Below are 16,547 nucleotides of genomic sequence, written 5' to 3'. Positions count from 1 at the left end.
TTAATTTCCAAACTGCCCTCCTACGGTTTCCATCCTTCTATCTGTGCCTTCATCGCTAGCTTCCTTTCTGGTCGTTCTATAGCCGCTGTCGTAGACGGCCATCGTTCTTCTCCTAGATCTATCAACAGTGGTGTTCCTCAGGGCTCTGTCCTATCACCAACTCTCTTCCTTTTATTCATCAATGATCTTCTAAGCTGTACATCTAACCCTATCCACTCATACGCTGATGACTCCACCCTTCACCTTTCCATTCGGTTCCCGCAACGCCCATCTCAACAGTTACTTCAAGAAACAAGGGATGAGGCTATGGCACACCTAATGTCTGACTTGGCTCATATCTCTGACTGGGGTAAAAATAATATGGTTGTCTTTAATGTATCAAAGACTCAGTTCTTACACCTATCAACCCAACAAAATCTTCCACAGGTATACCCACTAATGTTTAATAATATTCAGATTAATCCTGCATCATCCTTGAACATGCTTGGGGTTTCATTTACTCGGGACTTATCTTGGAAAGATCATATTACATCTCTTGTAAAATCTGCTTCCAAGAGATTGGGTGTGCTAAGCCGACTCCGCTCTTTCTTTACCCCTGCACAATTGTTGACTCTATACAGGGGTTTTATCCGCCCCTGTGTGGAGTACAACTCTCATGTGTGGGGAGGCTCCCCACATACAGCTCTTCTCAATAGGGTGGAGTTAAAGGCTTTTCATCTCATTAACTCTCCTCCTCTTACTGACTCCCTTCAACCTCTGTCTCTTCGCCGCACTGTTGCATCTTTATCTCTTTTCTATCGCTACTTTAATGGTCACTGCTCCTCTGAACTGTCTGCTTGCATTCCTCCACCTCTACAACGGGCGCTTAGCACCCGTCTGGCAGCAAACTCTCATCCCTTTTCTGTCCAACTCTCTAATGCAAGAGTTAACCGTTACTCCCAGTCTTTCATTTATGCAACAGGTCAGCTCTGGAACTGTCTCCCTCTGTCTGTATTTCCTCCTGCCTATGATCTCCAGTCTTTCAAACGCAGTGTGTCCAGGCATCTCAAAATGATCGGATCTTGAATTTGGCTCTCTATTGTATTTTGTTTTTCTCTTGGAGGGAACTGTTACTGCGGGCTCATGGCCTTTGGTTCCTTCTTCCTCGCATAAAAAAAAAAAAAAGATAGAAGAATAGAAACCGTAAGAGAGCAGTTTGGAAATTAAAGATTTATGCCAGACTCGATCAAAAGCCTTTGAGATGTCAAGTGCAATGGCAAAGCTTTCACCAGAGTCCCGAAAGGAGGATGACCAGGAGTCTGAAAGGTAGGTGAGAAGATCGCCAGTGGAGCATCCCTGACGGAACCCGTACTGATGATCAGAAAAAAGGTTGTGATAGGAAAGATGCCTTAAAATTTTCCTATTGAGAATTGACTCAAAAACTTTTGAAATACAGAACGTTAAAGCAACTGGACGATAGTTGGATGGTTGGGAGTGATTACCCTTCTTTGGGACTGGCTGAATGAGAGCAAACTTCCAGCAAGAAGGAATGGTACAAGTTGACAGACAAAGGCAAAAGAGTTTGCCTAGGCATGGTGTATGCACAGAAGCACAGTTCTTGAGAACAACAGGAGGGACTCCGTCAGGCCCATATGCCTTGTTAGTATTGAGGCCAGTGATGGCAGAAAATACATCAGCTGAAGAAATTTTAATGTCAGCCATGAGGAAGTCAGAGGCGGGAATTAATAGAGGAACAGCACTGGAATCGTCTAAGGTGGAATTGGAGGAGAAAGTTTGTCCGAAGAGATCTGCTTTGTCAGTAGAAGAAATAGGTACAGAACCATCAGAGTAGAAAAGAGGAGGGAAGGATGATGAGGTAAAGTTGTTAGAAAGGTTTTTGGCAAGGTGCCAGAGGGAACAGGAGGAATTCGAGTTGGAGAGTTGAGAGCATTTAGTACATATGAAATTATTTTTAGCAGTGCGAAGAACTGACTTAGCACAATTCCGGGCAGAAACGTAAAGATGATGTGATTCAGGGGAGGGTTGGCTCCGGTACCTTTTATAGCCCTTCTCCTTGTTGCGGACAGTATTAGAACAAGCGTGATTAAACCAAGGCTTTCTTGCATTAGTCAAAGGATATGAGAAAGGAATGTATGTTTCCATGCCCGAGAGAATAACCTCCGTAATGCGCAAGGCACACTCAGATGGCTCCCGGCCATGGAAGCAATAATCATTCCAGGGAAAATCAAAGAAGTACTGCCCGAGGGCCTCCCAATCCACGGCTTCAAAATGAAACAGATGACGTTTCCCTGGAGGGTCCACAGGCTGTACCTGAGTGATAGGACAGGTTAGGGTGATAAGGTTGTGATCAGAGGAGCCTAACGGAAAGAAAAGATTAACAGTGTAAGGAGAAGGATTAGTTGTAAGGAAGAGGTCAAGTATGTTGGGGCTCTCTCTAAGGTGGTCTGGGATACGGGTAGGGTGCTGTACAAGCTGCTCTTGGTCATGAAGGATAGAAAAGATGTAGGCTTGTTCACCAGGTGGATCAGTGAAAGGAGAGGAGAGCCAAAGGTGGTGGTGAACATTGAAATCTCCTAGAATGGAGATTTCAGAGAAAGGAGAAATGGATAGAATGTGTTCCATCGTAGAAGTAAGATAGTCGAAGAATTTTTGATAGTCAGTAGAATCAGGGGATAAGTAAACAGCACAGATATATTTAGTCAGAGAATGACAGGGTAGCCGAAGCCAGAGTGTAGAGAATTCAGAAGAATCGAGTTCAGGAACACGAGAGCAAGATAAGTCATTGCGTATATATACACAACAGCCACCTTTGGCTTTGAAATGTGTATAGAGAAAGTAGGAGGATACAGAAAAGTGTTTGCTGTCATTTGTCTCAGACATCTGAGTCTCAGTTAGAAAAAGGTGAGGTTTAGAGGAGGAGACGTTGTGCTCAACAGAGCAAAAGTTAGAGGAAAGGCCGCAAATGTTGCAGAAATGAAGAAGAGAGTCAGACAGTGGTTCCAGACACCTCGAGTCGTCACTGGGAGAGGAGCAGAAGGTAGGGGGATTTATGGTCCCCCCCCTGGGGACTCCGAGGCTGGGTGATGAAACGCCATGATTCTTTTTTTTAATTTTGGAAAAGGAAGTGTAATGTGTACCGCGCATGTAGTCTGGTGTAGATAGTTAGAGAAATTTGTGTTGGAGGGCATGCTGGCCTACTCTCTGTGTAACTGAGACACTGAAAATGTTCAGCAAAGGGGGATGGTCAGGAACTAGTCCTGAGGGCTGATGAAATGGGAGCTCCAGCACTCCCTATCATCAGTTTTCCATCCACCTCTGGAGTACTTCCCTGCTCGACTGGTGCTACAGTCTACTCCTCTGATGTGTGGATGGTTGCTGTGATGAGAAGTTTATTTGCTTATTACCTTGCTCCTCATTTCCTCTCAGAGCTCTGAGCACGTGGTTCCAAATTAACTTTAGTTTTGCCTAAGCACCCCAAAAGTGTATGAACACAAGAAAAACATTTATTCCAAATGATAATGTTAAATTGTTGGACGAAGTGGCGTGTGGTGCAGGAACTAAATGCAAATGATCAGAGAAAATGAGTCGGGTGTGTTTACAATGTAAATAGTTTTCTTTGATGGAAAAAGAAGTTAATGATGATGGAGCAGTAATATTCATGTTTTCACCTTTAGCGCAACGTGTGGGGAAAAAAAAAAAAAAAAAAAAAAAAAAAGGCTTTGTGCCTGATCTTGATTAAGAACTGACGGTTTTTAGTCGAGAAAATTCAGATCTTACAATATGCGAAGACACAATGTGTTGACATAAACAGTTACCGAAGGTAAGATAATAATGTCAGTTCAGTTCTTGTGAAACATACTGTCATACAAATTACAGTATACTGCCTGGCTAACATGTTTATTATTCACGATTACTACATTCGTGTGTATATGAGAAGTGAGAAATACGCAATCACTCCATGCTGAAGACTCCTTTATATTTTTTTTTTCCTTTATTGTTGATAATTAATGGCCTTCAAAAATAGTTTCACACTGCCTTTTTTTTTTTTTTTTTTAATGAGCGCCGAAAGTGATTCCTGGTGAAATGTGCGTGATGCTGGGGGGTGATTATTCACGTGTTGTTTAGGTCAAAAATTTTTGCTTGTTTGGTAATGAGGACTTTCAAGAAGCTTAGTGCAATCCTTGGTGATTAAAGTTTTTATGGGGATTATAAGGTGGCAAAACTAATCAGTTAGGCTAGGTTAGGATTCAGTATGCACTGATGTGTCCAGTCGGAGAGATAGTATGTAAACACAGTCTCTTGGGTGTGTCTTAACCCGAGGCATCCCATCGTTCGACTTATGGGTATGTCGCAACGTTTTGTCACAGCAATTGCAAGGTTCGTAATTTGCACAATTTTCAATTTTTGCGTGTGATTTTTGGTATGTATACATGGGACACCTTCCTCTATTCCTCTTCAAGATGCCAGGCAGGGACAATGCCTTACACTGCATAACCTCCCCCCCCTCCTGCATGCCCTTGTCTCGGCAATTCACCTGTTACCAGTGACCAGGCCAATAAAGACATTCAGGGCCAGTGATTCCCCAATCAATGACAATGTGGAGGACAAAGTTTACATAGCATTAGAGCAGGGGTTCTTAACCTGGGGTCCATGGACCCCCAAGTCCATGGATGGGATACAGGGGGTCCATGAAGGCCAGAATAATTGAGAACAATTTAGCGAGATTGCATGATGCCCTTTGGCATCATTAACTTTAAAAAAAACTCGAAGTCTTGAAGAATTCTGATGTTTGTTGACACAAGCCTACTCTGGTCTGGCAAAAGTGAGCTATCGGTGCTCTGATTCCGTTTGCAACTATATACCTTTGTGAGTCAGGGATTTCAGCTCTTGTTTCTATCAAAATAAAAAGTCGAAATCAACTGGATGTCAACGATAACATGCGTGTTGCCTTGTCAAAGACCACTCCACAATTTCATCTCATTCAAGCCAAACAGCAACAACAACTCTCTCACTGAAATGAACTTTTGAGCAGACTTAAAGTTTTGTTTTCTTTAATTTGCTCAAGTTTGATGCATTTCATTTTTTGAGTGGCCATTAGTTTTTGCATGAAAAAGAGTGAGAAACATAATTCTTTGTGTTATACTTTGTGACACACTGCGTGAGGTAGTTTTCAGTAAAATAATGTATATTCATTGCATGCAAAATCCTGCATTTGTGCTTATGTGCATTTTTGTAGGGAAGGGGTTCACAGCGTTCACCAGATTCTCGAAGGGGTCCGTGACTCAAAAAAGGTTAAGAGCCACTGCATTAGAGGAAGAAACAGTCAGAAATGATGATCAGGTAATGTCGCCAAAAAAGGCCAGGTATATTGATGAGTTAGTGAAACAATGCTTATAATGCCTATATTACAGTTTGAAAACCAATATACTCTCGTACTACATATAAATTCGTACCAAATAAATAAAAAAAATATCGTTTATGAGTGGTGTGGAATAGTTACCCTCCCATAGAACTCGTTTTCTTTGGAGCCAGCCTGATAGAAAACCCAATAAGGTAAGGAGGTACTGCTACCTGTATCGAGTATTTTAAACCTCAGGTGAGCAATTTCTCTATTAAATTTCGATATTTCTCACCAAAAGTGGAGGTTTTAACCAAAAAAAAAAAAAATCCAAAATAGCTCGGGACTGGGGGGTATCGGAGGTGCGAAATCGGTCGGGACGTGACGGGTTAAGGCAGACATATTTGTAATAATTTATCTTTAAATATGTTTTTAACGAAAAATATGAGGCTTCTAGAACCTAACCCCCCCTTTTTTTTTTGTAAATATATATCACGTTTTAGCGCGAATTTAATTTTGCCCAAGGTTCTGCATAACCTATCTCGTGCTGTATGAAGACTCTACTGTAACAATGGCAGTCTGGTGGCGGACGGGCAAGGCATTATGGGACAACGTCACGGGCATGGCGGGACGTCACGCTTCACATCGCTAAACGCATAAGACAAACGCTAAATGTGCAGGATTGGTATCATTTCTAACCTGTCGCTAAACACGAAAATTGCTAACTTGAAGCACCCTAAAGTGAGGGGCCACTGTATATATATACAGTATATTCAAGAATATACTAGCATACAACATCATTGGCGATACATCATACACCCTTGTCTCACTCCATTATTCATATTTAAGCACTTCCTTAGAAATCCACGCTACACTACCAGCATTAAAAAAAATTAAAACTTTCAACAGCTGTCCATCCACGCCACACATCCTCAAAACGTTCCCTAATCCTTCCTCTTCACCTTGTCATATACCTTTTCCAGATCCATAAATGCCACCGTACTTTCCTTCACACTTACATTCTCCACTTTCTCACTGTAAATATTTGATCCACACATCCCCTACCACACTTGAGACGGTATTGACCACGGTTAAGGAAGCTCCCTAGCATCTTTTCCTTACCAGTTATTTTTGCAAACAGCTCATTAATAATCCCTTAAGTGTTATTTTTGCCTTCCTCGTTGGTGTTTAAAAGATAAATACAACATAAAAGGCAGCAGTAATGTAGTGTATGAAAATAAATCACTAAGGAAAAGGTATTAGGGAGTTTCCTTAATCAATGAGAATACGGGTTTTGAAAACACGCAGTTCATCACTAACCAAGCATTCTGATATATTCCTCACCATTCCTCTAATTATTCTTCCATATATGATTCCTAAGTACACTCACCTGACACCATATACTATATATTTACTCACACTCACTTCTTTCACCTTTATTTCTGTACAGGAGGATAACTGAGGCATTCCTACATTCCAGTGCTACTATTTCTCATATATTATTTCCTAGTACAATCCACGAAAAATATTTCTGCCTCTCCACGCCACACTTCCACCGGTATTCTCGTAAGTTGAGGAAACTCACTAACACCATTTCCTAAGTAATTTATTTTGTTAATTATACCTTACTGTCCTTGTCCGTGTTACATAAATTATTTCACGATGACCATAATCTGCAGAAGAGACGTATGAAAAAATATTAACCAGCCATATCCAAAAATAAATCGCTAAGGAAATGGTGTTAAGGTGCTTAGTTTCCCGACGAGAATACAAGCACATATCACATCAGCGTCTGCTGCTTTAACGCTGTTTAATCTCATCACAACATTAACCCGAAAGCTTCGAAACACCCATATCTGCACATTCCTGAGAGCGTGCGATACACCCACATCTGGCCCGGACCTACTTCCCAAAGTGGGACAGATCGCAGGTCACAGCGACACCTGTCAACCCCTTCTCACTGTCTCCCTGGTCAGTCACCTGCCAGTCGCGATCGAGGGTGGATGTAGCGAGTAGTCACAGGAGTATCCTACCTTCAGCCATACTGTTCCAATACATGTTATGTTCTATGTTATATTTTTATGGCTAGGAGACTTTCAGTGTATAAAAGAAAAGAAAAAATAAGAAATTATCAAAAAATAATAATTTCAGATTCTTCAAACTCGTGTAATTTCCCTGAGGAAATTGAACTTGCGTCATTTTCCCCAGGTAAATGACACGAAATTAAAAAAAAAAAAATCAATCATAAAACAAAATGATAAAATATCGTCCATGCATTTCCACAGCCAACCACCTCTCTTTGTCACCACTCAATCGTTTACCACTGAGCTACCACGGCCCTTGGAAATGAAAATCAGACTTTCAAACCATAGGTTCCCATATGCCTTTCAGTGAAAAAAAAAAAAAGTATAATGAGACTCCAACCATTTCGCGATTTACAGCTAGCTATTATCCCATGTACAGTTATGTGTCTATATGACTTGACCATAACCCTGTAATCCATATCCATGCTTATTACATTCAGTACTGTACTGTATAGTTTCAAATGAATGTGAAGAAGGCAGGATATCTGAACCTTGACCACGCTTTATTGAAACCACCCTTATATAAGCCACCACATATAATAATGACAGCATTTTAGCCAGATGTTATCCCATCCATATGTATGTGTGCCTATATGACTTGAACATAACTCTTTCATCCCTATCCGTGCCTTCCGTACTATACAATGTCAAAGGAATGCGAGGAATGCAGGAAATCTGAAACTTAACTCCGCTAAAGTGAGAAATCCGATATATCGCCCACAATATTTGAACATCAGGCTTCCTCGACCTCATCCGACAACAGATTGTTAGTCATCTTCTATAATCACATCTCAAGAGTATGGAAATAGGGTTATTAGACAAAGGAAACAGGTGCAATTCACTCTGCACACTTGATTTCCGGCAGCCCTGTCTTCGTCCGTTTATCCCTTACCCTCACCCGCCCTGTGGTGACCTGAGCGAGCCCCATCTTTGTCTCTCCCATCTCCCACCGGTGTTCTGTCTGTCTGTCCGTTTGTTTGTCTGTCTGTCTGTCTCTCTCTCTCTATCTCTCTCTCTCTCTCTCTCTCTCTCTCTCTCTCTCTCTGGTTTTTATCATCACCAGAGGTGTTAAAATATTTTATTTCCTTTTTTTTTTTTTTTTTTTTGCAGCACACATCAGCCTCTTTATCAATACACCCTATTTTCCCCTATGGTTTGTTTGCATATCCATATCCACATATTTTTCTTATATCATATACATACATAAGTCTGATTATATATATATATATATATATATATATATATATATAGATATAGATATATAGATAGATAGATATAGATAGATAGATAGATATAGATATATTGTGTGTGTGTATGTGTGTGTGTCAGAGCACGGGCGTCTTGTATGAGGGGCGTGGGGGTAGCCAGTGGGTTTTTTTCTTGTTTTTCGCAGTTTCCCCCATGGTTTGTGTTGGCACCGACTTATACAGTTTAGTGGCTATTCAGGACACACACACACACATTGTGTACACAGGTTAGAGACGGCTTTTCAAAATGAGATTGATGAAATTAAGAAACAGACGCACTTGCAAAAGGAAGAAATAGAATAATTAGGAATGGAAGTCAACAAGACACAACCATAAATGAGCTAACAGTTGAAGTGGGTACACTTAGGAGGAAAATTATTGAAATAGCAAGTACAGTAGTCAACCACTAGAGTACTGTTTTATAGAAGAGTTCAAAAATGATACAGAGACAATTAGGCAAGTAAGCAGTCTGATAGATCAGAGCAGTGATATTGAGGAGAAAATAACACAGGTGAATGAAGCTACGCAATGCTACAAAAATGATGTGGAAACCACTTATGCTGAAATGGTGAAAGTAAAGAATGACTTGGAAACAAGAGTGGAAGAAAAAAGCATTAAAAAGGAAGTGAAAAGAATAATCCAAAACAATCCTAAGTTAGTCAGAGATTCAGTAGATATTAACAAATCTATAGTAATCACTGGTATAGAAGAGGAAAAAGTAAAAAACAAAATCTCAAGAGACAAAAAGGAGATGGCTAATGTAATGGGCATATTGAAAGAAGTATCAGAGGAAATCTGTAGTAAAGACATAGAGGAACACAAAAGGTTTGGGAAATACGAGATAAGCAAGACAAGACCCCTAAAGGTAACCTTCCAGAGTGTAAACACCGTGGAGGAGATACTAAAAAATGCAAAGAATCTTATGGAAAGAGAGGAGTTCAAAAATGTAGGGATAAAAAGATGCCTAACACAAGAGAAACTGGAATTACTGAAAGAGAAGAGGGAAGAATCAAAAAACAAAAAATGAGGGAAGATCAGAGGAGGAGAAGAATACATTTTTTAACAAAGTAATTGGATTGCAGGTACGAAAGTGGTACATAAACAGGAGGGCATAAAAAGGAGGAATGTAGTAGAACCAAATCATGACAAGTATATAAACAAGATGATTAAGTTGATGTACTCAAATGTGGATGGAATGGTATCTAAATTATTAGAGATGAATGATTATGTTAGAGAAAATGAACCACATATAATATGCCTAACTGAAACAAAATTAACACCAAGGATATCGAATGACATCCTAAACTTAGAGGAATACAATACATGGAGGAGAGATAGGAACTTAAAAAAAGGAGGAGGAATTATAATATTAACTAAGAAAAATCTAGAAGTCAAAGAAATAGAATAAGATATACCCTCACAAGTATCAAAGAAATAGAATAAGATATACCCTCACAAGTAGAACTGATTGCAGTAGAGATAAATACATCTGAAGGGAACGTAATTGTAGCCAATTTGTACATGCCACCCAGATCAAACACATGGGAAAGAGACGAATATGAGGACCTGGCTGAGAGTACAATTCAGAGTTTAAGAGCATTACTACATAAAATGGGAGAGAAATAGAAAAGAATTATACTAACTGGAGATTTTAATACAAATATAAACTGGAATACTCTAGATATAATAAGCCAAGAAAGCTGTTGGGACCAAAAACTCTTGGATCTTGTGCAAGAGTTTTTCCTAACGCAACATGTAAGGGAAACCACCAGAAAAAGAGGACTCGATGTACCTTCAATGCTAGGTCTCATATTTACTAGGCAAGAAAACGATATTGACAATTTAATATATCACCCTCCATTCGGCAAAAGCGACCATGCAGTACTAAATTGCAATTTCAGGATTGCATATGACATAGATAACAGCAATGAAAGTTACAAAAAGAGCCTAAACTATAAAAAGGGAAAGTATCATGACCTAAAGAAGTACTTCTTAGAAACTGCCTGGGAAAAGGAGCTTAGAGGACAAGATTTAAATGCTATATATGAAAAATTCTGTGAACTTTATGAAATAGGAGTCCAGAAGTACATCCCACAGCACAAAGAAGCAGAAAAGAAAAGAAAGAAATGGTTCAATACAGAATGTAAAAAATCAAAAGAAAAAAGAGATTTGCTGTGGAACAGATACAGAAGACACAATACTGAAAGGGCATATAATAATTACAAACAGGCAAGAAACTATTATACAAGAATAAGGAGGGAAGCCCAAAAACAGTTTGAGGAGGATATCATAAATAAAAGCAGTGATCAACCAAAGCATTTTACAGCTACATCAGAAGCAAAACCAAAGTAAAAGATAAAATACAATCCATTACGGACGAAGGAATCACCTATACACAAGAGAAGGATATTTGTGAAGCACTAAACAAGAATTTCCAATCAGTTTTTACAGAGGAAAAAAAATTTGAGAGGGATTATGTGGAACATGCATGCCCACACATACTACGAGATATACAAACATCAGAATAAGAAATACAAGAGGAGCTAAGTAAACTAGACAAAGGAAAAGCAAATGGTCCTGATGAAATTTCATGTTGGGTGCTACATGAATGTGCAGAGGAGTTAAGTAAACCATTATTTTTAATTTTCAAAAAATCCTTGAGTCAAGGTAAACTACCTGATATTTGGAAGAAAGCAAACATTGTTCCCTTATTCAAGAAAGTGAATAGACAAAATCCACTTAACTACCGACCAGTATCACTAACCAGTGTTGTAAGCAAGGTATTAGAAAAGCTTATAAGAAAAGCTTGGGTAAATCACTTAGAAGAACACAATATGATAACAGAGAGACAGGTTGGTTTCAGAAAAGGAAAATCATGTGTTACTAATCTGTTGGGCTACTATGACAGAGTAACAGACATTACAGGAAAGAGAAGGATGGGTGAATAGTATCTATTTAGATTTCAAGAAAGCATTTGACACAATACCACACCAAAGACTTTTATGGAAACTGTACCATCAAGGAGGAATTCGAGGCAAACTGTATTGTTGGATGCAAGATTTTCTCATGAAAAGAAAAATGAGAACAGTACTAAGGGGAAATTACTCATCATGGAAAGAAGTGACTAGTGGAGTACCACAGGGTTCAGTGCTGGCACCAATCATGTTTTTAGTGTATATAAATGATATAGACAGTAACACTGGAAATGAAAGCTATCTAAATATGTTTGCAGATGATGCAAAAATACAAAGGAAAATTACTAACACAGACTCTTGTAAAGAGCTAAACGAAGAATTAAATAAACTTCATGAATGGAGTAATACATGGCAAATGGAATTCAATGTGGACAAGTGTCATGTAATCAAGTTTGGTAAAAGTGGAAAAAGACCTGATTGGGATTATACATTAGGAAATAAAACCCTACACACATCAGAAAGAGAGAAGGACCTAGGTGTGATTGTCAATAACAGACTATCTCCGGCTGACCACATCAGTGAGAAGGTATGGAACATGTATACACTGCTTGCCAATATGAGAATAGCGTTTACATACATAAATGAAGACATGCTAAGAAAGATAATAACATAATTCATCAGACCAACCCTGGAGTATGCATCAGTAGTCTGGAGTCCTCATCTCAAAAAACACATAGACAAGTTTGAAAAAGTTCAGAGGGCCACTACAAGATGGGTACCAAGCTTAAGGGATCTAAGCTACGAAGAAAGACTAAATAAACTGAATCTACCAACACTACAGGAGAGAAGGAAAAGAGGTGACATGATTATGCTATATAAATGCATATCAGGGAAAGAGAAAATAGACATAAATGATTACTTAACGTATGGGGAAGCATCAGCAAGAGGACACTGCAAAAAACTGCTTAAAAAGAGAGGCGATAAAGACGTAAGGAAATTTAGTTTCCCAAATAGAGCAATTGATCAGTGGAATGCACTACCGAATGAAATAGTGTGTGCCAAAACAATTCACAAATTTAAGGATTTGTATGATAAATATGGTTTAAGACACGGGACAGTACGAGCTTCACTCATTCCTGTAAAGATACAATTAGGTAAGAACACACACACACACACACACACACACACACACACACACACACACACACACACACACACACACACACATTTACCGTATCACCAACTAGCTAACAAACAAGACATCAATTTGGTATCACTGTTTGTGCTGTATGACTGTGAGACAGGATTTCTGCTCGACATGATCGTGTACACAGGCACATAGATATATCATAGGTCAGCAAGAAAGACCCCATGGGCACGTCTGGTGCTGTCGTCAGAAAGATGATTGCAGATTACATGGGCAGTGGTCATATTCTTTACACTGACGGTTGGTATACTAGCCCTGCCCTCTGTCAGCTCCTACGTGACAACAAAACTGGGTCATGTGGTACTGTACGGGCAAACAGGAAGGTTATGTCAAAGTTCAATCGAGAGAAGACCCTGCTTGATACCCAGTTCGAGTGAGACACCACATGATGAAGAGGCAGCTCAAGCCCACCACGAGACAAGCCGGAAGCAACAAACGGACGAGAAAAGAGGGACCTATTCATCTAGAGCGAGAAGTTGGGCAAGGTCGCCACTTTGAGGTGGAATGACAGGCATGCAGTGCACCTACGCTATGTGTGTGTGTGTGTGTGTGTGTGTGTGTGTGTGTGTGTGTGTACAAGTGTTCTATAGGTGGGTAAGAATCTGGGTGAAGAGAGGAGAAAAGATGGATGGGAAGGAAAGAGAGGCGATGTTTTGAGGTCAGGGGGTGGGTGGGTTGAGGAAACTCAAAACATCACCCCTCTTTCCTTCCCATCCACCTTTTCTCTTCTCTTCACCCAGATTCTTACCCACCTATACAACACTTGTATGTACACACACACACACACACACACACACACACACACACACACACACACACACACACACATACAGTAGGTACAAATCTTGCGCGCGAGCACACACACACACACACACACACACACACACACACACACACACACACACACACACACACACACACACACACACACACACACACACACACACACACACATACAAGAGATACAATTCACACACACACACACACACACACACACTGTACTATCTTTGCATATACTGTCCATTATAATCAACTCGTGTAATATAATATACTCGTGTATCAGTAGTACTTTCTTTCCAGGTCCTTTTTGTGCTAATTTATGTACTACAAGTCTGTAAGTTATTTGTATATTTGTCTTACTATTCAATTTCATGTTTTGTATTTTTGATTATCAATAGTACTCTCTATACAAACTTTTCTTATTTATCTACTTATTGCCAGATGCAATAATCCCATAAGGAGTGGCCATTTGATTTTGATTTAGTTGTTTTACGGGAAGGGGCACTAACCCTCCACCAACCCACTTATTGACACTTAGGGAGCACGTATAGTTAAGTTATATGGTTACCACCTTGTAAATGGCTTCTTGGCTTACAGAAACCATTAGGCTTCTTACTCAACGTAAATCCACCTGTAGAGGAAAGAAAACCAATAAGAAGCGACAGGAAAGATGGGAGAAATAGGAAGAGAGGAGGGCAGACACAGAAAAAGAATTATAAAGGCTAAGGAAGAAGTAGGCGGCACTACATCAAGTGAGTGGATGATGGTTGCCACCACCTACCAAATTATATACTACAAGTCTGTAAGTCACTGATATGTTTGTCATACTATTCAGTTTTGTTATGTTTTGTAATTCATTTTTTCATGCCCCATTTTATGCTAATTTATTTATTACAAGTCTGTAAGCCATTTTTATGTTTTTTTTTTTTGGCATACTGTTCCAATACATGTTATGTTCTGTGTTATATTTTTATTTCGCGATTTACAGCTAGCTATTATCCCATGTACAGTTATGTGTCTATATGACTTGACCATAACCCTGTAAGCCATATCCATGCTTATTACATTCAGTACTGTACTGTATAGTTTCAAATGAATGTGAGGAAGGCAGGATATCTGAACCTTGACCACGCTTTATTGAAACCACCCTTATATAAGCCACCACATATAATAATGACAGCATTTTAGCCAGCTGTTATCCCATCCATATGTATGTGTGCCTATATGACTTGAACATAACTCTTTCATCCCTATCCGTGCCTTCCGTACTATACAATGTCAAAGGAATGCGAGGAATGCAGGAAATCTGAAACTTAACTCCGCTAAAGTGAGAAATCCGATATATCGCCCACAATATTTGAACATCAGGCTTCCTCGACCTCATCCGACAACAGATTGTTAGTCATCTTCTATAATCACATCTCAAGAGTATGGAAATAGGGTTATTAGACAAAGGAAACAGGTGCAATTCACTCTGCACACTTGATTTCCGGCAGCCCTGTCTTCGTCCGTTTATCCCTTACCCTCACCCGCCCTGTGGTGACCTGAGCGAGCCCCATCTTTGTCTCTCCCATCTCCCACCGGTGTTCTCTCTCTCTCTCTCTCTCTCTCTCTCTCTCTCTCTCTCTCTCTCTCTCTCTCTCTCTCTCTCTCTCTTCATCAGTACACCCCCTTTTTCCCCCTATGGTTTGTTTCCATACCCATATCCACGTATTTTTCTCGCGTGTGTGTGTGTGTGTGTGTGTGTGTGAGAGAGAGAGAGAGAGAGAGCACGGGTGTCTTGCATGAGGGGCGTAGTGTAGCCAGTGGGCTTTTTTCTTGTTTTTCACAGTACACCTGAGCTTTTTCATCAGCACTCCCCTTTTTTCCCCCATAGTTTGTGTTTGCAGCGACTTACACACTTTAGAGGCTGGTCAGGACACACACACACACACACACACACACACACACACACACACACACACACACACACACACACACACACACACACACACGGCAAATTCTTAGTGTCACTAGTTAGCTAACTTGTGAACATACCAGGGCATTTTAGCGAGCTGTTTTGGTATACAGTTATGTTGGTGTGACTTGAACATCACCCTATCATTCATATTCATGCCATATCCATATCCACATAGTGTTCTTATTATCCAAGGTCCACATCAGCCACGAACTTTATCAGTACACCCATTTCCCGATGTGGTTTACAATTGTATCGGCGTGTTCAGTTTATTTTAGGGTCTGCTCTGATGCTCCATTTTCCCTCACACTCTGTAAATGTAGGATGCTTTATGTCACCAACTTCTGTATCCTCTGTTCACAACTTCGCCATAACCACTGCGTTTTAGAAAAAAAAAAATGTTTACCAGAGGATACACAGATATGTGGCGAGTACACTGATAATTATTTCATGTTGTATTGCAAAAGTTGAGTTTTGGCGAGATAGCCGCACGTGCAAAGGGTCCCTTTCAACTAAATACCGCAGCCAACGGGTTAATACAAACAAACAAACGAATCCTGCTTACCTAACTCCCAATCAAACAGTTCCCTGAGATTAAACTTAAATGTACTATGAACATGACAGCCCATTAGTCCTGTCTCGCCATTTGACTCAGGGGCTGCCAATGTCGTCACCACCACCATCATCATCACCAGAGTCAGCAGTGCCTTCATGATGGACGATTAAGCAGCAACTTTTCAATCTGTTGAAGAGTTAAGTTTGGTTAGTCAGGTTAGGTTAGGTTAAGTTAGGGTGGTTAGGTCAGATTGGATTTGGTAGAATTTGTTTAGATTAAGGTTAATTTTGTTAGGCTGTGGTAGTTTAGAGTAATGATGTTGGGTTATGTTAGGTTTGTTAGGTTACTTTATAAACTTTAATATGGTTAGGTTAGATTAGGTTAATCTGGGTGTAGTTTAGGTTAGGTTGTGTTGGCCACCTCATGTTGCCCTTCATGTTAGTTGCATTTTCTTTCTTTCTTG

The 16,547-nt window shown here is 39.9% G+C and overlaps 1 protein-coding gene across 1 annotated transcript in view; it reads right to left on the bottom strand.

Annotated features, from left to right (window-relative positions):
- The window catches only part of LOC145395510 (uncharacterized), a 60,232-nt gene that overhangs the window by 16,419 nt on the left and 27,266 nt on the right, over window positions 1–16,547 (bottom strand). Inside the window, exon 2 of the mRNA XM_080269119.1 lies at window positions 16,094–16,270. Coding sequence (XP_080125245.1) covers window positions 16,094–16,241 — 148 coding nt within the window. The 5' untranslated portion in view covers window positions 16,242–16,270. The remainder of the gene's footprint in view (window positions 1–16,093; window positions 16,271–16,547) is intronic.

This window comes from Coenobita brevimanus, chromosome 31 (assembly GCF_032717465.1).
Source record: "Coenobita brevimanus isolate Jiangsu-jjx chromosome 31, ASM3271746v2, whole genome shotgun sequence".
NCBI classification, from domain to species: domain Eukaryota; kingdom Metazoa; phylum Arthropoda; class Malacostraca; order Decapoda; family Coenobitidae; genus Coenobita; species Coenobita brevimanus.
This window is presented reverse-complemented; position numbering and strand designations above follow the sequence as displayed.